Below are 24,136 nucleotides of genomic sequence, written 5' to 3'. Positions count from 1 at the left end.
TGGACTGAAATGCCTTTTGGCTGTTGCACAGATTTTTTTTAAAATTAATACTCTGTACATATGTCCACAGCTTTGGAGAGATGTATTTTAAATACATTGAAATGCATAAAAGGTATGTAAGCTCTCATAATACTACAAGATGCAGGGACTACTGGTCTGAATTAAAATCAGTAACCTAGCCATGAAAGGACTGGGAAAACTAGATTTTATGGACTACTGTTACAGTGATGGTTGGACTTAAATAGCCAACTGACATTTTGATTCAGTTCTAATTCTTCTGTCCTGTCACAACTCTGATGTTTCTCAAACCTCTCCTCTTGGGAGAACAGCCATTTCAAACTCTCTCTCCCTCTCTGAAACTGAATTTGTCCCTCCTACTCCCTTCCCTGTGTCTTCCTTCCTAATCTTTCTTTGTTCAATAGCTCCACTGTTAACTCCGGTATCTTTAGTACCTCCCATGGCCATAATCTTCAACCTCTCTCTCTTCCTCTACCACTTCCAGAGTCTCATAGCTTTCCCCCCCATTACAGGCAGTCCCCGGGTTACGTACAAGATAGGGACTGTAGGTTTGTTAAGTTGAATCTGTATAAGTCGGAACTGACGTCCAGATTCAGCCGCTGCTGAAACTGACCGCCAGTTCTGACTTACATACAGATTCAACTTAAGAACCCCAAGCGTCCCCAAGTCAGCTGCTGCTGAAACTGATCAGCGGCTGATTCCAGGAAGCCTGGGGCAGAGCAACTCTGCCTCGGGCTTCCTGTAGTCAGCGCTGGTCAGTTTCAGCAGCGGCTGACTTGGGGACGCCTGGGGCAGAGCAGCTGGGGTGCTGCTGGGTTGCTCCAGTAGCACCGCTCCTCGGCGCTACTGGACCAACCCAGCAGCACCCCAGCTGCTCTGCCCCAGGCGTCCTGATTCAGCCACTGCTGAAACTGACCAGCAGTGGCTGAATCAGGACCTGGGGCAGAGCAGCTGGGGTGCTGCTGGGTTGGTCCAGTAGTGCCCAGAGCGGTGCTGCAGGACCAATCGGCAGCGCCCCAGCTGCTCTGCCCCAGGGTCCACAACAAAAGCCTGGCCTGCTGGGGGGGCACACTAGCTGCGCCCCCCCCCAGCAGACCAGGGACACAGGGAGCAGAGCCGCAGCGGCAGCGGGGTGCCACGCCTCTGAGGCTTTGCTCTGGCAAAGTCTCAGAGGCGAGGGACCCCGCCGCGGCTGCGGCTTCAGTCCCGGTGCCTGTGGTCTGCTGGGGACGGTCTCCAGCAGACCACAGGCACCGAGAGCGAAGCCGCAGCAGCGGCGGGTTCCCGCGCTTCTGAGGCTTTGCTCTGGCAAAGCCTCAGAAGCGCGGGAACCCGCTGCTGCTGCGGCTTCAGTCCCGGTGCCCCTGGTCTGCTGGAGACGGTCTCCAGCAGACCAGGGGCACCGGGAGCAGCTTACGAACGGGGCTTTCTCGCCCCGGAGCTCGCAGGCAGCAATCCGCCACCTCGACCTCCGGGGCGAGAAAGCCCTGTTCGTAAGTGCGGATCCGACATAAGTCGGGGACTGCCTGTACTATTATTTCTGCTCCACATACATGCTTCCCATCTCCTAAATCCCTTCACTGGTATACCATTTCATTTACAAAGCCTAAACAATCTTGCCCTATTTATACCATGGCTCTCATTTCCCTCTACTGCTCCTCCCATTTCTTTACACTCTTTTCAATCCTTTTACCTTACCATTGCTTTGGTCTCCTTTCTAATATCCAACTTTTAGCTTCATGCTTGTCATCATGATTCCCTACATGCCTTAAAAAGTATGCTTGTTCCAATTGATCAGGCACTGTCCACTACCTCAGTCCCACCCCCCAAGAATTTCTTCCTCTTTATCATCATCATAGTCCCTCTCTCCTGGACAGCTGTTTTAAGTCTAAGCTTTTTTCAGACTAAGCTCTTTGGGCTTAGTCCTGAAGCCTACTATTGTGACAAAGCTCCTATTCAAAACTCGGTGAGTCCTGCACTTTCAGGCAGATTTGCTTGCCTCAGAGGCTCACAGCAGCCCTCAATGTAGGCACTACACCCAGGCTACGTCTACACTGGCAGCTTCTTGTGCAAAAACTCTTCCAGAAGAGAGCGTCTACAGTGGCATGTGCTTTTGTGCAAGAGATGTGCTTTTGCGCAAGAGCATCCATGCCAGTGTAGACGCTCTCTTGCGCAAGAAAGCTCTGATGGCCATTTTAACCATCGGGTTTTCTTGCGCAAGAAATTCATGTTTCCTGTCTACACTGGCCTCTTGCGCAAGAACAGTTGCACAAGAGGGCTTATACCTGAACAGAAGCGTCAGAGTTCTAGCGCAGGAAGCACTGATTTCATACATTAGCACGTCAGTTTACTTGTGCAAGAACAAGCGGCCAGTGTAGACAGGCAGCAAGTTTTTGCGCAAGAGCGGCCACTTTTGCACAAGACCACGCCCATGTAGACACAGCCCTAGGGTATCAGCTTGCTGTTTGTTGAGCTCCTCTTATCATTGGCCAGAATAACATATAGAGGGAGAATAAACTCCAGTCTTGGTGGACTCCCACATACAGGGCTGGGTAAACTCTTTTCTTTTCCCCAGCGGAAATGGGGAGGTGGGTGTTGGGGGGAACCTAGGCCCACCCTCTACTCTGAGTTCTAGCTCAGGGCCCTGTAATAGCAGCTGCCTATAAGGGTCTCTAATACCAGTTGCGAGACAGCTACAAAACCCCTGGGATACTTCCCCACACCTTCTTTTTCTCAGGCTCTTCCCTCCTGGTATCTGCTGTTGCATGTCTCTCCTAAACACCCTGCAGCACTCCCTCCATCCCCACAGCTCCTTGCACACTAAGGCTATGTCTATACTCACGGCTTCTTGCACGAGTAATATGCAAATGAGGCTAAGCGTGGAATATCGCCGAGCCTCATTTGCATACCTAATGAGCCACCATTTTTTTCAGAAGAGGCTCTTGTGCAAGAAGGAGCGTCTACACTGCCCCTTCTTGCGCAAGAAAAACCCTCTTGCGCAATGCCGTTCTTCCTGAAAAGTAATAGGTGTAATGGCATTGCGCAAGAGGGTTTTTCTTGTGCAAGACAGGGAAGCTCTTTTTATAACCAGTCTTAACTGGGTCTTTAATTGGCCCCAGGTGTTCTAATTAGCCTTGGCTCACCTGACTCTGCAAACCTGGTCAATTAATTCCAGGTGCTCAACTGACCTGATTTATTCTGAGAAGTTCTTGCTGGTTTTGGACTAGCCCCTGCCAGTTTACCCTGGGAACAAAGATTTACTCAGTCTGAGGCTAATGTACCTCCCTTCCATTACACTTTTATATCCTTCTGGCCTGACCCTGTCACACTACATAATCCTGTCTCCTCTCTAGGGCTTTCCTAATTTCAGGTGGTGTCTATAATCATGTTTTCAACTATTTGTTACAAATCTTAAAATATCCTGGAGAATAGAAAAAAAGCAGTGTGGATGGATCTCTGGACGGGCTGGCAAATGTTACAGCTCCAAGGATGTGGAATTTCAAAAGTGTTTTTGCATTTGCTAAATTTAAAGCTTCTAGGGCTGCTCGTGTTAATGCTCTTCAGATCAAAACAAGATAGAAAAAAATAAAAGCCTTTTTGAACGTCTGGTTTCCCACAAGCATGGAATAAGAATCACTTGTTCTAATGGAATGGTCAGTTACCAGTTAAATGGATTCTTATTGCTCTTATAGCTCTCCCTTACAAAGCCTACATGGATAACACAGTCTCACACAAAAAGTGAAAGCATGATGGGCACAGGTTTGAAAGGCAGAATTATTCAGGTTTCATTCAACTCTCAGAAGAAGTGAACAAGGAAGCAGCAGACAGGGAATCAGAGTCCAAAAGCAGCTGTTTGGGGATTATCCACAGTCCAATGCACCTATAAAAGAAAGCATGAAGGTAATGAAAAGGAATATTTACTTTGATTTTTTCCTCATAGAACTGCTCTTTCTGTTTCAGCTGCAATTCCAGATGCTGTGCTGACAGCTGAGCCTCACGATGTTTCTCCTCCAGTTCCTAAACACAGCAAAGATTTATGTCCGACATATACAGAAATATAATACATAGAATACATACAATACATATACAGTACACATACCAAATGCTCATATATTAAAATTAAAAAGGTTGTAGAGCAGTTTTTAAGTGCCAGCAGTATGGTTCCATTTTGGTTTAGGTGGAGCCCATCCTTCCTGTATAGGCTCCCCCTATCCCAAAAGTTTCCCCAGATCATAAGAAATCTAAACCCCTCCTCTCTACAGCATTGTCTCATCCACGCATTGAGACCCTGCAGTTCTGCTTGTCTACCTGGCCCTGCATGTGGAACTGGAAGCATTTCAGAGAATGCCACCATAGATTGAAATCCAGGACCTCGCTTTTCTAGCGGCCTAAATTTGGCCTCCAAGACCTCTCTCCTATCCTTCCCTATGTCATTGGTACCTACATGTACCACAACCACCGGCTCCTGCCCAGCACTACACATAAGTCTGTCTAGATGTCTCGAGAGAGCAATACACACACAGCTCCCACTACATTCAAACTGCAGAGCTGCAGTGGGGGTAGCTGCGAGTGCCTTTTCTTATCGACTAATCGTGTAGTCGATACAAATTGTGTTGACTACATGATTAGTCAGTTACCCACCTCTTAACATCCTTAACCACAACATTATTTGGAAGGAGAGTCCCTCTGCTCCAGTTGGATGTTCTCATTCCCTGAGTCTTTCACCCTCCTCAGCAGCACAGAGGCTGTCTGACCAGGGGTGGGATTGTTCTACTGTGTCCCAGAAACTCTCATCTATCTACCTCTCTGCCTTAGCTCCTCCAATTCAGCCACCATGGTCTCCAAAGCCCATACACAGTCTCCTTTCTTGAGACTTGTTCTCAGTTGGAACTTAAGAGAACATTATTCTTCTTCATGGCTAGGTTTACCATTCCAACTGTTTCTGCAGCACAGGAGGCAGATCAAGCCCTGAAAAGTGGATTGATTGCCACTTAGCAAAGCTCCAGTTTTGTGATTCCTCCAAGGTCTCCTGCCTGCTTTCCAATCTACACAGCACAGAAAAATTCCCTGATATTTCTCAAGTTGACATGCATGCATTTTCTATCTCCTGGTCTTCCTTTCTCTTATCTCAGGAAATCACCTTGGGAGCACAAAAAGGTTCATTTGATCCAGTAACAGCATCAACCCTCCACTACACAGGCTAAAAAAATGGAGTGAAAGTCTGCCAAAAAGTACTCGTCTAGAAAGAGTTTGCAACATTTAGTACCCTGAACTGCCACATGGAAGGGGCATTACTGTTTTCTTCAGTTGGAAAATGTCTTCTAGTTCTAAGAGGCCAATTCAGTTTTCACACATGACTATTAGGACTTATACTGTATGGGCCTATTACACAACCAGCTCAGCAGCAGCCTCAGCGTTACCACCACCAGGCTGCTAGCTCCAGAAGTGTCCCTCTGCAGTGTGGGCATAGAAATGTAGTCTCTGTGACAGGGTTTCTGGGTGCAAACACCGTGCCTCTATCCCTCCGGGGGGGGGGGGGTTAGAGGGGGCTCTGCGGACCCACCCGCCTCTTAACTGTCCCAGGCGTCCCTAGCCCAGTCCAATCGTGGTGCCAGCCGATGGGTGCGATCACCCCCTCTGCCCTAGGTCGGGGGGGGGGGGGTCGGTGGCCCTACCATGGCGTGCGTCCCCTCCCCTCTGGTCCAGGGCGAGGACCCCCCCTGCCCCTCCGGGGCTAGCAGTCGTCTGGGGGGGGGTCGGGGCTGTGACTCAGTCCTCGCCCCGCCCCCGTGCGAAAGTCTCTAGTTCCGAACACCTGCTTCGGGGTTGGGGTGCGTGGGGAGTGGGGGACCCGGGCCCACCCTCACCTCCGGGTCCCAGCCCGGAGCCCTAATTGGAGTACAGTGTCTAGTGGCTGTCCCCCACGGCAGACGGGGCTGATGCCCGCAACTCGTCTGCCCACGGGCACCAAAAGGGTCCCGCTCTGGGCTGCTTCCACTCCCCGCCGGTCGACCCCCGCGGCCGAGCCGGTGCCGGCTCGCTTACCCCGCCGAAGGCGTCGGGTCCGTCCCAAGGCGAGTCACCAGCTGCTTGCACAGTCTTTTCTCGTTGCCTGGGGTGCTGGATGTCGGGCCCCCCTGGAAGCCAGGGTGACGGCTCCCTGCCCTTCCCCCTTCTGGGCGGGCCGCCGCCGCCTTTGTAGGTGCCGGGGAATGACGCTGTGGGGGTAAGCCCCGCCTCCCCGGCGTCCTGCCCGCGGCCCTCCTCCCGCCGTACGTCCGCGGCCCCACCCTGCGAGGCGAAGCGCGGTGCTCTGGCCGGGCACGGCGCTGCGGCTTGAGCCTCCCTCCTCGTCCCGCGGCGCGCGCCTACCCGCATCCTCCGGCGGGTCCGTGCTGGCCGCGCGCCGTTCAGCCGGCTGCCGGCCTTCGCGACAGCCACTCTCCCATGGACCACGGGGGTCTCTCCCCTGCGGTCAGTGTGGACCCGGCCAGGTCTGTCACACACCTCCCCCCTTTGGGGAGGCTGGGTCTGGGTGGGGGCGGGTTCCCCTATGCGTGAAAAAAAATCGGCGTTAAGGTGGGTGGCCCCAGGTCGATGCATTATTTCGAAGCAGTAGGGCTGTAGGGCCAGGTACCACCGCATTATCCGGGCATTAGTATCCTTCATTGAATTTAGCCAGACTAACGGGGCATGGTCTGTCACCAACATAAATTTATTTCCCCATAGATAATACCGCAAGGAGTCCACCACCCATTTTACCGCCAATGCTTCCTTCTCGACAGTTGCGTAGGCCCTTTCCTGTGGCAGCAGCTTGCGGCTAAGGTATAGGATGGGGTGGTCCCCATCTTGTCCCTCCTGTGTCAATGCGGCTCCAAGTCCCACCTCCGAGGCATCTGTATAAAGAATAAAGGGTTTGTCAAAGTTTGGTTGCCTCAAGACTGGGGCGGAGGCTAGCTTCTCTTTCAATGTCTGGAAGGTACGTTCGGCCTGCGGGTTCCATCGTACCTTGGTTGGCTCCGAATTCCTTACCAGTTCAGTCAGGGGAGTCGCCAGTGAAGCAAACTGGGGTACGAATTTTCTGTAATACCCTGCGAGCCCCAGAAACTGGCGAACCTGTCTCTTGGTTGTCGGGGTCGGATATTCCTTTAGGGCCTGCACCTTACTGTAAATGGGCTTTAGTTTTCCCCGCCCCACGGCGTACCCTAGGTATGAGACCTCATGCTGTGCAAAGCAGCACTTTTTGGGGTTAGCTGTGAGGCCGGCCTTACCTAAGGCTGAGAGTACCGTCCGTAGGTGCTCCACGTGATCTTTCCACGTCCGACTATAGATGACAATGTCGTCTATGTAGGCGGCAGCGAACTCGTAATAGGGGGCCAATACCCGGTCCATCACTCGCTGGAAGGTCGCTGCCGCCCCGTGGAGGCCGAACGGCATGGTCCGAAACTGAAATAGACCGAATGGGGTCGAGAAGGCAGTCTTCTCTCGGGCCTTTGGGTCTAACAGTATCTGCCAGTATCCCTTTGACAGGTCTAACGTCGTTATGTAGACCGCCTGTCCAAGTCGTTCCAGTAGCTCGTCTACCCTTGGCATAGGGTACGCATCAAAACGGGACACGGCGTTCACCTTCCGGAAATCTATGCAAAAGCGAGTTGATCCGTCGGCCTTGGGGACCAGCACAATGGGGCTGCGCCACTCGCTTGCTGATTCCTCTATGACCCCCCACTGCCTCATTAACTGGACCTCGCGCCTTACGGTGTCCCAGACTTTCCGGGGCAGGGGTTGCAGTGGTTCTCGCACGATCCGGCCCTCCTCCGTGGTGATCTGGTGTATTCCTAGGGTCGTTTGGCCCGGTCGCGGCGTGAGGATCCCCTGGTACCGCTGGAGGATGTCACGTAGTTGCGCCTGTTGTTGTGGGGTCAGGTCAGGGTTCAGGCTAATCTCCAGCTGTTCCGTTTCCGCCCCGCCCCATGGCCCCAGGTCGTCCTCTCCTGAGGGGGGAGCGATTAGCAGGGCATCCCGGGGTACCCACTTCTTCAGAAGATTAACGTGGAAGAGTTGGGTCCCCTGGCGTCGGCCTGACAGCTTAATTTCATAGTCGACCTCCCCTATCCTCTTGATGACCTCGAAAGGTCCCTGCCATTGTGCTAGGAGCTTCGACTCTTTTGTGGGCAGGAGTAGCATAACTCGGTCACCCGGCTGGAACTCCCGCCGACGTGCGTTGATGTCATAATACCTCGCTTGACGGTGTTGGGCGTCTTTGAGGTTCAGTCGAGCATACTCGCCCAGACGACTTAGTTTCTCCCGGAGCTGCGCGATGTATTGCACCGTCCCCCGCCCGGTGGTGGGTTGGCTTTCCCATCCCTCCTTCAGGAGGTCGAGGATTCCTCGGGGGCGGCGTCCGTATAGCAACTCAAAAGGAGAAAACCCCGTGGAAGACTGCGGGACTTCTCTCACTGAAAACAGAAGGCTGGGTAACATCAAGTCCCACCCCCTAGGGTCGTCCTGCACAAACCGTCGCAGCATCCCTTTAAGTGTCTGGTTAAACCGCTCGACTAATCCGTCAGTTTGTGGGTGATAAACCGAGGTTCGTAGCCGCTGAATTTTCAACATTTTGCACAGCTCTTTGATGACCCGGGAGGTCACGTTTGGACCCTGGTCCGTGAGGATCGCTTGGGGCAACCCCGTTCTCGAAAAAATCCAGAGTAGCTCCCGCGCTAGCGTGGGGGCCTTTGTGTTCCTCAGCGGGACAGCTTCGGGGTAGCGGGTGGCGTAATCTACGACCACCATAATATAGCGGTGCCCACGCCCCGAGGGTTCCAAGGGCCCGACCAGGTCCATGGCTATCCATTCGAACGGTACCGCCACGATAGGGAGGGGGACCAGGGGAGCTTTCGGTACGCATGCTGGGGCCGTCCGTTGGCACTCGGGGCATGACTCACAGAAATCCCGCACGGCCCGGAAAACCCCGGGCCCGTAGACCCTTTGGAGGACCCGATTCAATGTTTTCTCCCGCCCGAGATGTCCCGACCAGGGGTTAGCGTGTCCCAGCTCAAGTACCTCCCGACGGAACCGGGCAGGAACCACTAGCTGTTTACGCACCCCCCCCTCCCCCGCCTCTTCCGTAACCCTGTATAAGCGGTCGCCCCATACCTGGAACTGTGGCCCTTGGGGTGCCCTCGCCTCCTCCGGTCCCGCATCCTCCGGAACGACGGCCTGGTCCCAGGCGTGTTGGAGGGTGAGGTCCATCCTTTGCTCGGTCATGAAATCCGGCTCCGCCTCGAGTTCCAGGCAAATCGCCCCCTCTGTCGGGCTCATCGCTGGTGTCCCTGCGTCGGCCTCCTCTCTCTCTTTTCCGGCCGTGGGGGAGTCCTGACCCTTCAGGAACAGCTCAAACCCCGGCCAGTCCCGGCCGATGAGCACGGGGTAGGGCAGGGTCTTGGCTTTCCCCACCAGCCAGACCCGATCTTGCCCGCCCCCGGACAGGCGGAGTTGGACCGTGGGGTACTCCCTTACGTCCCCGTGGACGCACCTCATCCATATGGGTTCCCCTTCTGGCCGTCCGGGGGGGACTAGGTCAGCCCGCACGAGGGTTACTGACGAGCCGGAGTCCACCAGAGCCTGGACGGGCCGGCCCTCCATCAACACCCTTCGTACCACGGGGCTTCCCCTGTTCCCGCCGTCCCCCCTGAGCCCGGCCGCCTCCCCTTGGTTCAAGGTGCAGTCCATTAGTGGACATTCCTGCTTGAAGTGTCCTTCCTGCCCACACTGGAAGCAGGGGCCCCTTGTTCCGGGTCGGGCCTCCCGCGGTCCTCCTTCCGGCTGTTGCTCGGCCTCAGCCCTCTCAGGGGTAGGGTGGGACCAAACGGGCGCTAGCCGGGGGGGGGGGGGGAAATCCCGCCCTCTTTGTACCCCTGGTGGAGGTTCTCTCCCTGGGGGTCTTCCCTGGGGCCGGGGCCCCCCTACCTTGGGTCCGGGCAGGACGGCTCTTCCGCCGCCGCCATCCTCTCGTTCCGCGAGGAGGTGGGCCTCCATTAATGTCACCGCCTCGTTGAGCGTCGTGGGTTGGTTCCGGCGGACCCACCTTTGCCCTTCCCTGGGCAGGATATGGATGAATTGTTCCATCACTACTATTTCAGCGACTTGGCAGCCTGTCTTATGTTCTGGCTCCAGCCAGTGGTTGGCCCATTCCTTCAGTCGCTGAGCCACTGCCCGGGGACGGTCCCCCCCTTTGAATGCCTCCTGTCGAAACCTCTGCCGGCAGGTCTCCGGGGAGTGGCCTACCTGGTCTAGTATCGCTTCCCGCACCTTGTGGTAATTCAAAGCATCTGCCACTGCGAGGCTATGGTAGGCGAGTTGGGCTGGACCACTCAGGTAGGGCCGTGGCCACCCTCTCAAAGGTAGTGAGGAATGCTTCGGGATCGCCCTAGGGGCCCAGCTTCGTAAGACGTAGGGGCAGGTTAAGTCCTTCCCCCACTGTTCCTTGTCCTCCAGCGGGTGCCCCCCATCGCCTTTCTATGGTCTGCCGCCACTGGTCCTGCTGGGCAGCTAATTCCTGGATCAGCAGCCTCTGGTGCTCCTGGAATTGAGTGGTCAGCTGCTGGACTAGTTGCGTCTGTTGCTCCTGTTGGACTTGATGTTGTTGCCGCTGGGTCTCACTGAACCACTCGAGGAACTGTCGGGGCTCCATCAGATCGCCCGTCACTTCCTCGCCCACCGCGAGCTCTGCCGGCCGGTTGGCCTGTTCACGTTCATCTGTGAGGGAAAGTTTCCTAGATGCCCACATTCTCCACCAGTGTGACGGGGTTTCTGGGTGCGAACACCGTGCCTCTATCCCTCCGGGGGGGGGGTTAGAGGGGGCTCTGCAGACCCACCCGCCTCTTAACTGTCCCGGGCGTCCCTAGCCCAGTCCAATCGTGGTGCCAGCCGATGGGTGCGATCACCCCCTCTGCCCTAGGTCGGGCGGGGGGGGGGGTTCGGCGGACCCACCACCGCGTGCGTCCCCTCCCCTGTGGTCCGGGGCGGGGACCCCCCCTGCCCCTCCGGGGCTAGCAGTCATCTGGGGGGGGGTCGGGGCTGTGACTCAGTCCTCACCCCGCCCCCGTGCGAAAGTCTCTAGTTCCGAACACCTGCTTCGGGGTTGGGGTGCGTGGGGAGTGGGGGACCCGGGCCCACCCTCACCTCCGGGTCCCAGCCCGGAGCCCTAATTGGAGTACAGTGTCTAGTGGCTGTCCCCCACAGCAGACGGGGCTGATGCCCGCAACTCGTCTGCCCACGGGCACCAAAAGGGTCCCGCTCCGGGCTGCTTCCACTCCCCGCTGGTTGACCCCCGCGGCTGAGCCGGTGCCGGCTCGCTTACCCCCAAAGGCGTCGGGTCCGTCCCAAGGCGAATCGCCAGCTGCTTGCACAGTCTTTTCTCGTTGCCCGGGGTGCCGGATGTCGGGCCCCCCTGGAAGCCAGGGTGACGGCTCCCTGCCCTTCCCTCTTCTGGGCGGGCCGCCGCCGCCTTTGTAGGTGCCGGGGAATGACGCTGTGGGGGTAAGCCCCGCCTCCCCGGCGTCCTGCCCGCGGCCCTCCTCCCGCCGTACGTCCGCGGCCCCGCCCTGCGAGGCGAAGTGCGGTGCTCTGGCCGGGCACGGCGCTGCGGCTTGAGCCTCCCTCCTCGTCCCGCGGCGCGCGCCTACCCGCATCCTCCGGCGGGTCCGTGCTGGCCGCGCGCCGTTCAGCCGGCTGCCGGCCTTCGCGACAGCCACTCTCCCATGGACCACGGGGGTCTCTCCCCTGCGGTCAGTGCGGACCCGGCCGGGTCTGTCACACTCATTTCAGATAATATTCTCCAGCAGTTCCTATTCAGATTCCCCCATCCAACCCCTGTGTTTTATTCACCATAGCCACAGAAAACAACTATCTGTGCTCCCAAGCATCTTTATTATTTTATGATTCAGAACCTGGCATTTCTATTCTGTGGCTATCTTCATCTATAGACAGAGCAGCATGCCTCATGAAGTACAACTAGAAGAGTTTATTCCTTCAGAGAAAGCCACCATCCACTTCTGACAGCTTACCACCTGGCTCCCTTCCTCTCTTCCCTCAAAACCAAAAGTAAGAGAGGCCCATACCTGTTCCTACATCTCTACCCATTCTCTTCTTCCCATTGCTCCTGAGAACAGCTCCTCAGAATCCCTGTAAAAATACCCCAAATGCTCAACACCGGCTGTATCATGGGATTAAGGAATCTCCAGATAGAGATATGTATAGATGACTCAGCCCACCACCCCATACACTCTGCCACTGTGGCAGAAATCAGAGAAAAGGACCCCCCTCTCTGCTACAGGGACATGCCAACAGAATAAAGTCTACATGTGACCTATCTTCAGACTCATGTCTTTTTCCAGTTTTGTTGTTACCAGGAGAAACAAGGTATTTTTGGTTAAAGAAAAAACTGTGGGGGGCGGGGAGCTTGCTCAGAGGAGTCCAAATCTAATCAAATTATAGAGCAAAAACTCAAGATACTATAAAAACAAATATCTGCAATCAGCAAAAACCAACTTCATTTTCTCTTTAGCCCTCCAAAGAGGGCTAATTCTTCAAGTCAGAACTGGAGGGACCTAAGGAAGAGACCCCTGAAACCTAAGACCTATTAGTCTTTTGTGTTAACGTATGGGCATTACGGTCCCCAACATTCCAAGTAAACATGAAGATACTATAGATCCAAATCGAGACCCATGGAATAGTGAAATGATATCTCTGTATTCCCTTCCATTTTTATGGAAAATAATCACATTCAAACAAAATGCCCAAATAGACAAAGAAGGCTTATGCAACAAGTCAAAGTATTACATGGTCTCTGAATACAAAGCTAGCTTTTTGCCCAGGCAAGCAGTTGTCTTTCACATCTCACACTCTCATGTTGAAATACAGAACACTGCCAAGGGACTTATTCTACCTTCTTTATGGTACCTCGAGAGTTTTGATCATTAAATCCATTAATGGAGCTATTTCTCAGAAAAATTATGGATCACCTATCAACTTCAGGTAAGGTTATCCATTTCCACTGGCCCTTCACATGGGGTACTTCTCCATTCTCCTACAGTCAGGACTACCACCACCTGCCCAAACGTTTTTAACATGTTAGTTTTCCTGGTAGTAGCCACAAGTGTGGGACAGGATGAGGATCCATATCTCTTTTCTAGGGCTATGTCTACACTGCATCCTGTAGCCCGAAATAGCTATTCCGTGTCTTTTGAGCGTGCCCGTTATTTTGAAATATAACGGTCTCGCTATTCTGATGTCCCTGTAAACCTCATTCCATGAGGAGTAAGGGACGTTTCAAAATAGTGATTTATTTTGAAATAAGTGCTATGTAGACAGTGCCAAATTTCAAAATAAGCTATTTTGAGCTACGGGTGCAGTGCAGATGCCATTCAGTGCAGACCTCCATCCGACCTCCATTCAAGCTAAAAATGACACCAAATATGAGATCTTTTTCCTTCAACAACACATTTTTAATTAGCCCTCCTTCAGAGTAGTGCTGCTGTTATAAACTGACTGCTGGAATGATGAACCTGGGTATTAAGGGAAGGCAAAATATGTACTATCCTGATCTCTCTTCTTCAAAAAGGAGTCAGGTTTGACATTCCATCCCTCCTTTGGTGGGAAATCATTTTTAATTTTCAATAGATCTTTTGGGTCTCCATTGGGCACTGTAGAAAGGTAATTTAATGAAAAATAGATAGTTGATAAACTCAACTACCAGGAAAGATGTGTGCATCATATATTTGATCTCTAGAAGCAGTCTCACTGGGTGGGGTGTGTTCCCAAGGGCACAGTAAAACCACTTCCCTTTGATTGACAGGTTTGGCTCCTATATCCTATGCTGCAGAAGGAAACCCACTGTTTGAATGGGTATATGTAGAAAAAAACTCAGAGAAGCATACATTTATTTGTCTGCCTCATCACAAGATGATGGGTTCCTCCCCCAGGAGATATAAGTAGCAGCAGTACCCTCTGTTTCCCTTTAGACTAAATTAACCAAAAAGACTTAACAGATCTAACAACAAGAAAAACAAGAAATTCCCAACTATAGTGAAGAAGATATGTGGGTGAGAACGTCTCTGACAAATATTTTTGATGATTAAACAGTTTTGATGATTAATTTTGTTCATTCCATTTGGGATGGATTAGAACTCAGACCAAATTGAAAAGGATTTCAAAGTTAGATACTAACAAAGTCATTGTTGCACAACTCAGCACTGACCATTAAGGTTATGCTTTTAAATAGTTATTTGGAAATGAATTGCATACTAGTGAGTGAATACATCTGAGTTGGAAAATGTCCTATTGGGGCAACTGGGATTTTTAAAAAGTCATTTGGTAAGAGATCATGGAACCATAGATGTTAGCAGTTAGTTTATAACTAACATTACAGACAGAATTTTACACTGAAGTTATTTCCAAGATAAATTTTATCCATCATCCAACCCTCTCAATCAACCATCCCCACCGAGGTTCCCTCTAAGCTGCGCAGCAGCACAGCCCCACAACTGCTTAATGAGCCCCGCCCAGTCAGACAGCTCAGTGTGTGGAGCCCTGAGCCCCTGACTGGGCAGGGCTGAACTGCCCCACATCTTAGAGGGAACCTTGGTCCCCATCCTATTTTATGTATGTCAATGTCCTCTCTTCCCACTCCACTGTGGCAAACTCTTCCCTTTATCTTTCATCCCTGCTCACCAGAATTTTGTCTGCCATCTGTTGAATCTGCTGAGATTTAGTTTGAATATCTTCCTTTAGTCGATTTTCTCTGCGTTCTACAGTTTCTAACCTCTTCACTTGATTCTCCAGAGAATGACGCCGTTCCTGCAGAACAATTATAAACTGCCATTTAGGCTAAACAAGTTTTGATTATCAGACAGCATTGAGCAGGCACTAGAAAAAGTCACCTGAAGCCATAAGAATGTGATCCTCTTCTGCATCTGAAATCATCCCCACTGCCAAAGACTTGCCTAGTCACATGGGGTATGTCTACACTACCCTCCTAGTTCGAACTAGGAGGGTAATGTAGGCATACCGCACTTGCAAATGAAGCCCGGGATTTGAATTTCCCGGGCTTCATTTGCATAAGCGGGGCTCCGCCATTTTTAAAACCCCGCTCGTTCGAACCCTGTGCCGCGCGGCTACACGGGGCACGAACTAGGTAGTTCGAACTAGGAAGCCTAGTTCGAACTACCTAGTTCGTGCTCCGTGTAGCCGCGCGGCACAGGGTTCGAACGAGCGGGGTTTTAAAAATGGCGGCGCCCCGCTTATGCAAATTAAGCCCGGGAAATTCAAATCCCGGGCTTCATTTGCAAGTGCGGTATGCCTACATTACCCCACTAGTTCGAACTAGCGGGGTAGTGTAGACATACCCTTAAGGGCTCAGCAGCCTCAGACAAGGCACCTATGGTGGCCGGATTGTTGGGCAATACTAGGGGCACCCCAAGGGTGAGAGCAGAGACGGCCGCCTGGGGCATGGGAGAGGGAGAAAGAGGAGGGGGCGGCACAACTGAGTCACCGCCTAGAGTGAGGCCCATTGGCAAGGGGTTGTCCTCCCCACTGGACAAGTGGGGTCAGACCCAGGGCCGCGATCTCAAAGATGGAGCTGAAATCCATTCCCATGGCCCCAGAGTCCTCCCCGCCAGCCACTGAGGCAGAAATTGCCTGGGCGGTGACGACGGGGGGCACAGATGGTGAGGGGGCTTGGGGAGCTCCATTTGAGGCCTCCTCAGGGATAGACTCCGTGAGGGGGACGGCGCCGTCCCCCTCCACTACCATCGCATCCTCGTCCGGCGCCTCCCGCTGATGCTCATTGGGGGTGATGTTGACAGCGGTGGACCCCCTTAGTATTTTGTGGGGGGCCTTCCCACCCTCCTCATCGGAGTGGGGAGATCAAGCTCACAGACCACGGGCTCTGGCTTCCCCCAAACGAGCATCCAGCCCTCTGAGGTGGAAGTGGAGGGCTGGTCAGCAGGGACAAGGCCAGAGAGCACAGATGGTACTCGGGGGGGGTCTTGGAGGCAAGGGAGGAACAACGAGGGGCAGGGAAATCTACCCATCTCCCAGCGGCAACCATGCGACCCTCTCCGTCTCGGGCCCTGCCGGATCTGGTTGCACAGACTCGGGGCCTGCCTGCTTGCCCAGGCACGTGTGTGGGGGGGGGGCTCCCCCAGTGCCCGAGCAGAGCCATTGGTAGTAGTAGGAGGGGCGGCTGTGGAGACCGGGCTTCCAGGAGGGCTGGTGGTGTTGGGGCCGGTGCCCTCCCAGGCCCCGGGGGGCTCGGACACCTCCTCAGACCGGGCCAAGGGGCAGACCCTCCAGACATTGCCCAGCAGAGGAAGCACCAGGTCTGCCCTGAAGAGTAATGGACCCAGTAAAGGGCCCCCTGGTAGGGCACTAGGAAGGACCCCTCCAATACCACCCCATCATGTGCCGCCGGCAGCATTTGTAGCTGTACCTGAAGTTAGAATGACAGAACATGACAGAGGGCGGCGTCCTTATAGCCCAACCGGAGAGGGCCGATGGTAGATATGGGTTTCCCCAGGGAGGAGAGGACAGGTAACAGGGCAGCATTGGGGAGGAAGGGCGGGACGGAGGTTAGTACCACCCATACGCCCAGGTCCTCCAATGGCTTGAGGGGCATGTGCATGCCCCCCACCACCAGGCTGCTCTCCACTGCCTCCTGGGCGGCGGCCTCTGAGGAAAGGAAGAACACCACTTTCCCCTACATTTTGGAGGCTGCCACCATGGCCGAGGACCCCACCACCCTCGCCAACACCCACATGTATGTTTCGACATGCGTTGAGGAAGGTACCAGGAGGCAGCAGACGCCGTGCTTCCTAGTCATGGTGGGGAAGGGGCCTCGGCCACCAGGGATGGATCTGGAGGCAGCAGTCAGGGCCAAAAGTATGGTGGCATGTGGGAGTGCAGCACCGGCCACCTAGGCGTACACTCTGGGGGGCTGCAGGTGGAACATCCCCAGAGCTGGTGGGGGGAGCGGCAGGGGAAGGAGGGGTCATGGCAGGTGGCAGGGCCACAGCGGGCAGGGTGGCCTCAGCTGCGGGGGGTTTTGGCTTTCTGGGCTGGGCCTTTGCCTTTTTTCTTCCCCTGGCCCTTTTTACTGGCCGAAGTGGAGGCCCCTCCCGAATCAGGGGGAGCGTCGGCCATGGCAGCAGCAGAGCCTGGGCCGGGGGTCGGGAGGTTGGTTGCAGCAGTTTTTGGGATCGGTGGCACCAGGGGAACCTTGGGGTCAATGGGGATAGGAGAAGGGGTGGGGACCTCCTCCATCATGGGGGGGAAGAGTTGGAAGAGGCACAGATAGTGGGGAAGGGGGGGGCAAGGGTCAACCACTCCTCCCCACCAAGCAACAGGCAGGGGAGAGGGTGTCAATGGAAGGGAGGGGTAAGGGTCGGTGGAGGGGGTGGGGGTCAGGCTAACCAGTCCTCCCTGCTGAGATGGAAGTAGGGTAGGAGGGCGCTGAGTTGGAGGGGAACTGAAGGAGGGGGCAACAACCACTCCTCCCTGCAGGGCTGAAGGCAGAGGAGGAGGGTACTAGAGGGAGGGTCAGGGATACGAGGGAAGGGGGGTGTTGCGATTGGGGGGAGGGGGGATGGGGAAAGCAACCACTCCCTCCCGCTGGATTGTTTGTAGGGAGGGAGGGCACTGGCGGGGAAGGGCACGAAAGGGGTAACCGAGGGGGAAGGTAGGAAAAGCAACCACTCCTCCCTGCAAGGCTGGAGGCACAGAAGGAGGGCGCTGGTGGGACAGGACAGGGTCAAGGCTACAGGTACAGGGTGGGGGTGCCGGCTCCTCCAGCTGCACTGGGAAAGGGGAGGTCTAAAAAAAGGGGGGGTGCAGTGAATGGGGAGGGGCACTAACTAAACGTGGAGGGAGGGGCCTTGAGCTCTTGGGGAGGGGGCCAGGGTGCACTGGGCAGTAGACAACGGGCTAATGGGTGACTGGGGGGAGGGAGCAAACAAGAGCAGTGGGAGGCTGGGGCTGGTGGTACATGAAGGAGGAAAATGGCTTGAAGGCGGGGTAATCACCACAGCAAACTGACCAGGGGTGGGGGAGGGGGAGGGGCGGACCGGGGAACTGCATGGAGATGGCCCGGCGCAGGGAAACATACAAACTTTCAGGGGCTGGGCGGGGCAGGCAACAAACTAAGTTCCAGGGAGGGCTGTAGCAGGGAGGGAAGGAAAAACCTGCTGGGCTGCTAGGGCGGGGCAGGCAGCAGGGAGGCCAGATGCTGTGGTAAGAGAACAAGGGGGGGAGTAGGGGGTGGGGGAGGCCCCCCAATGAAATGTAGGTGAAGGAGGGAGGCCAAGTCCAAGGGGGGGGGTGCACCCACAAGCACTCGTGGGGCTCAGTCTCTCGCCTGTTGCTGCACAAACTGTCCCAGGGTGGAAAAGGGGGCGAGCAGCTAGCGCCACCAAGGGGCAAAAAATAGCTCCTGCTGGTACAAGGGGACGGTGGAGGGGGCAGCGGGGGTGGTGACAGTAGAAAAAAAAGGGGGAAGCTAGACTGGGGGGAGGGTTCCCTGCCTCTCCCCTGGTCCCCTCACAGCAACTCAAGTTACCACCACCCCAGAAGCACTGGTGTTAAAGCTGAGTCTTACAAACCAACCCCCTCCACAGTCCAAATGGTGGTCCTCCTCTTCCTCCTCCTTGGCAGGGCACAGGTGCTACAGCAGCAACAGCAGGCAGGTGACAGCCAACCAAGGAATGGCCTCCTGGATGGGCGGGGGGACAGGCCAGCAACAAGGCTTGGGTGGTAGCAGCAGTTGCAGTCCTTTGAGGGTGAGGCCCAGCAACAGGGAGGCAAGCAGGTAGGCAGCAGGGGAGAGCTGGCCAAGGAGGGCTCCAGGCAGCAGCCGGGCAGGGCAGGGGAGAGAGGGAGAAAGGAAGAAAGGGAAGGTGCTCCAGAGCACAGGAGGGAAGGAGCAGCTACCACACCCTCCTTCTCTGGAATGGGGCATGCTCTTTGAAACCCCGGGGGAGGTCAGCCCGCTCACTTATAAAAGCCCCTCCCCCAGCCTTGCAGGAGGGACGACTGGACCTAGGGTTCAACAGATTCCGGGGGACAAATAATGAAAAACACGGTCAAGGGGTGTGGGTCAGAAGTTCAAAACAAGGGAGCCGGACAGGGACACCGAGCAGCACCCACTGCTCCCCAAAGCTGTCCAGGGAGCAAGCGGATGCCACCCAGAGGAACTCTGCCAGGATGCGTGAGACCAGGAAGGAGCAGAAGTAGGCCCCACAGTCGCAGAGAACCCCCTCGTCCAGCATCCTCCTCCTGGTTTTGTATATAGCGGTTTTTGCCAGGGCCAGGAGGTTGACGAGGAGGTCTCGCGACTTTGTGGGGCCACAGATGGGGTGTGTGTAAATAAAAAGGTGCAGGGAAAAGTGCAGCAGAACCTCAATAAGAGGTTCTGGAGGAGCTGGAATAGGGGCTGCAACCTGGCACATTCGAGATATTCGTGCGCCAGGTTTTCCCTCACGCCGCAAAAGGGGCAGGTGTCTGGGATGGGTGTGAACCGTGCCAGGTACACGCCTGTGCTCAAGGCTCCGTGAAGGAGCCGCCAACACATGTCCCCGATGGGCCGTGGGATTAAGGTGGAATACACGCTGGCTCATCGGGGTTCCCCACCCTCAACTGGCTGGTCACCATTTTGAAAGAAAAAATGAGAGGACTGGAGGCCCAAGTGTCGACCCTACGCTCCATCAGAGAGGATGAAGACTTCCTCGATAGACGGCAGCGTTTAATCCTGCAAGCACGGCAGGCGGAAGAGCCAGAGAGGGCAGTACGGGACAAGGAAGAGAACTGGCAGCATGTAACTTTTGGAAGGGGAAAAAGGCCAACATGGGAATCCCCCAATGCTATAGAGGTAAGTAATCGCTTTCAGGCTCTCTCCACAGGCTCTGCAGTGGTGAATGCTTTGGAAGGGACCTCACAAGGAAGAAACCACAAGGGAACACCATCTACTGGAAGGCATGGGATGCGTAGTCCTAGGGATGGGGGTTCCATGACCACCACCCCCAAAAGAAGACGACGGGGGGTGGTGGTCGGGGGCTCCCTCCTAAGAGGGACTGAGCCATCCATCTGCCGTCCGGACCTGGAATCTCGAGAGGTGTGCTGCTTACCAGGAGCTCGAATTCAGGATGTGACTGAGAGGCTTACCAAACTGATCAAACCTTCGGATTGCTACCCCTTCCTGCTTCTCCACGTGCGAACTAACGATACGGCCAAGAATGACCTTGAGAAGGTTACTGCAGATTATGTAGCGCTGGGAAGAAGGACCCAAGAATTCAGAGCGCAAGTGGTGTTCTCGTCCATCCTCCCTGTTGAAGTGAAAGGACTGGGTAGGGATCGTCGAATTGAGGACGTAAATGTGTTGTTGCGCAGGTGGTGTTGCAGAGAGGGCTTTGGTTTCTTCGACCATGGGACTCTGTTCCAGGCACAAGGATTGTTAGGAAGAGATGGGATCCACCTAACCAAGAGAGGAAGGAGCATCTTCGCAGGCAGGCTTGCAAACCTAGTGAGGAGGGCCTTAAACTAGGTTCGTCGGGGGACAGTGACCAAAACCCTGAGGGGAGTGGAAAAGTCGGATACCAGGAAGAAATGCAGAGAGGAAGGGGCAAGAAAGGAGGACCCCTGATTCGAATGGAGAAGATAGGGCAATCAACTGGTTATCTGAGGTGTTTGTACACTAATGCGAGAAGCCTGGGCAACAAACAGGAAGAACTGGAGGCCCTGGCCCAGTCCAAGAAATATGATTTAATTGGGATAACAGAGACTTGGTGGGATGACTCGCATGACTGGAGCGCTGTCATGGAAGGGTGACTGTTTAGGAAGAACAAGCAGGGGAGAAAAAGAGGAGGAGTTGCACTATACGTAAGAGAGCACTATGCTTGCTCTGAACTCCAGTATATAGAGGGAGAAAAACCTGTTGAGAGTCTATGGGTTAAGTTTAAAGGAGCAAACAACAGCAGTGATGTTGTGGTTGGTGTCTGCTACAGGCCACCAAATCAGGTGGATGAGGTAGATGAGGCTTTCTACGGACAACTGAGCGAAGCTTCCAGATCGCAGGCCCTGGTTCTCGTGGGGGACTTTAATCACCCTGACATCTGTTGGGAAACCAATACGGCAGTACACAGGCAATCCAGGAAGTTTTTGGAGAATGTTGGGGATAACTTCTTGGTACAAGTGCTGAAGGAACTGACCAGGGGCCATGCGCAGCTTGACCTTCTGCTCACAAAGAGGGAGGAACTAATAGGGGAAGTGGAGGTGGGTGACAACCTGGGAAGCAGTGATCATGAGATGGTAGATTTCAAGATCCTGACCAAAGGAAGAAAAGAGAGTAGTAAAATACACACCTTGGACTTCAAAAACGCAGATTTTGACTCCCTCAGAGATCAGGAAGGTGAAAGCGCAAGTGGAATTGCGACTGGCTAAGGATGTGAAGGATAACAAGAAAGGTTTCTACAGGCATGTTAACAAGAAGAAGGTGATCAGACAGGGTGTAGGGCCCCTACTGGATGAAGGAGGTAACCTAGTGACAGACGATGTGGGGAAAGCTGAGGTACTCAATGCTTTCTTTGCCTCTGTATTCACGGACAAGGTCAGCTCCCAGACAAATGGACTAGGCAACGCAGTATGGGAAGGAGGTGGACAGCCCGCGGTGGAGAAAGAAGAGGTTAAGAACTATTTAGAAAAGCTAAACGTACACAAATCCATGGGTCCGGATTTAATGCAACCGAGGGTCCTGAGGGAGTTGGCAAATGTCATTGAGGAGCCTTCGGCCATTATCTTTGAAAAGTCGTGGAGATCGGGAGAAATCCCGGATGACTGGAAAAAGGCAAATATAGTGCCCATCTTCAAAAAAGGCAAGGACAATCCAGGGAACTATAGGCCGGTCAGTCTTCCCTCGGTTCCTGGAAAAATCATGGAAGGGATCCTTAAGGAATCCATTTTGAGGCACTTGGACGAGAGGAAAGTGATCAGGAATAGTCAGCATGGATTCACAAAGGGCAAGTCGTGCCTGACCAATCTGATTAGCTTCTATGATGAGGTAACTAGCTCTGTGGACATGGGGAACTCAGTGGATGTTATATACCTTGACTTTAGCAAGGCTTTTGATACGGTCTCCCACAATATTCTTGCCAGCAAGTTAAGGGAATGTGGATTGGATAAATGGATGGTAAGATGAATAGAAAGCTGGCTAGAAGGCCCGGGCCCAATGGGTCGATGTCAGGATGGCGGTCGGTTTCTAGCGGAGTGCCCCAAGGTTCGGTTCTAGGACCGGTTTTGTTCAATATCTTTATTAATGACCTGGATGAGGGGATGGATTGCACCCAAGAAGGCTAATGGCATATTAGGGAGCATTGCCAGCAGATCCAGAGAAGTGATTATTCCCCTTTATTCGGCGCTGGTGAGGCCACATCTGGAGTATTGTGTCCAGTTCTGGGCCCCCCACTGCAAAAAGGATGTGGACGCATTGGGAGAGAGTCCAGCGGAGGGACACCAACATGATTAGGGGGCTGGAGCATATGACCTATGAGGAGAGGCTGAGGAGTTGGGTCTGTTTAGTCTGCAGAAGTGAAGAGTGAGGGGGGGATTTGATAGCAGCCTTCAACTTCCTGAAGGGAGGTTCCAAAGAGGATGGAGAGAGGCTGTTCTCAGTAGTGACAGATGGCAGAACAAGGAGCAATGGTCTCAAGTTGTGGTGGGAGAGGTCCAGGTTGGATATTAGGAAAAACTATTTCCCTAGGAGGGTGGTGAAGCACTGGAATGGGTTACCTAGGGAAGTAGTGGAGTCTCCATCCCTAGAAGTTTTGAAGTCTTGGCTTGACAAAGCCCTGGCTGGGTTGATTTATTTGGGATTGGTCCTGCCTAGAGCAGGGGGCTGGACTTGATGACCTCCTGAGGTCTCTTTCAGCTCTATGGTTCTATGATTCTATGATTCTAGTCACAGGGGGGTTCGGGGCGTGGAGAGCCCCATGCACTGAGCGAGCGCTCGGGAATCCACCCAGTCCCCACTGTCATAGTCCAGAAGGTATCTGACATTGGTGGTTTCTGCCAGGATCAGCATCCGGCGCATCGAAGGAGACTCCGCCGTTTGCACACACACGGCTGGATTGCGGAACAGGGGCTCTGCAAGGAGGTCTGCTCCCTCGGTGGCCACAACGGACCTGGTCGCCGAGAACAGTTTCCAGGTCTGGAGGAGTTCCTGGTAGAACTCCGGCAACTCTGAGAGGTCTCGCGGAAGATTTCTCGTGTGGAGAAAAAAGGTCTGCCGGTCAGCAGAGGAAGGCGTGCGCCAAAGTGCTCCACGCCAGACTACCTGCACTATAGAGGAGTCTCTGCAGGGCCTGGAGGTGGAAGGTCCGGACCTGGCTGCACATGCAGACCAGGCCCCGGCCCCCCCTCCTCCACGGGAAGACACAAGACCCCTGCAGAGAACCAGTGCAGTCCTGGCCAGAAGAACTCCAGGGCTATCATCTGGACCTCCGGGGCCGGGCTCAGGGTGTTGAGCCAGTGCCAGAGCATGGACAGGACCAGGTGGTTCAGCACCAGTGCCCTCCTGCGCAGGGAGAGACACTGGAGCAGTCCTGTCCATCTCTGCAGCTACTCACCCACCCTGTCCTCCAAACCCTGCCAGTTATTCGGCAGAGAAGGATGCGTGGCGGACAGAAAGACCCCGAGATAGAGCAGAGGACCCGCGCTCCACCTGATGGCCTGAAGCGCAGGTGGGAGGGAGTCTGCCTGCCACTCATGCCCGACCACCAGGCCAGAGCTCTTGACCCAGTTGACCCGGGCAGAGGAGGCCACCAAGTAGACCACTTGGCAGGCCTCCACCCGCGCCAGGTCGCCTGAGTCCTGGACCACGAGGAGCACGTCATCGGCGTACGCAGACAGGACCAGCCGCAGCTCCAGCTCTCGGAGCACCAACCCCGTCAACCTCCAACAAAGGAGACAGAGGAAGGGATCGATCACCAGTGCATACAGCTGGCCCGACAGTGGACACCCCTGACATACTCCCCGCCCGAAGCTGACCAGCTCGGTCAGGGTCCAGTTGAGCCTGGCC

General features: G+C 54.6%; 1 protein-coding gene across 1 annotated transcript in view; it reads right to left on the bottom strand.

Moving 5' to 3' along the window:
- LOC102451575 (citron rho-interacting kinase-like) overlaps positions 1-24,136 on the bottom strand; it is a 353,172-nt gene that overhangs the window by 247,686 nt on the left and 81,350 nt on the right. Inside the window, 2 exon segments of the mRNA XM_075897800.2 lie at positions 3,940-4,035; positions 14,749-14,874. Of these exon segments, the coding sequence (XP_075753915.2) occupies positions 3,940-4,035; positions 14,749-14,874 (222 nt within the window).

Source organism: Pelodiscus sinensis, chromosome W (assembly GCF_052426305.1).
Source record: "Pelodiscus sinensis isolate ZL-2025 chromosome W, ASM5242630v1, whole genome shotgun sequence".
Taxonomy (NCBI): Eukaryota; Metazoa; Chordata; order Testudines; family Trionychidae; genus Pelodiscus; species Pelodiscus sinensis.
Note: the sequence above shows the minus strand (reverse complement) of the source record. Positions and strands in the feature narration are given on the sequence as shown.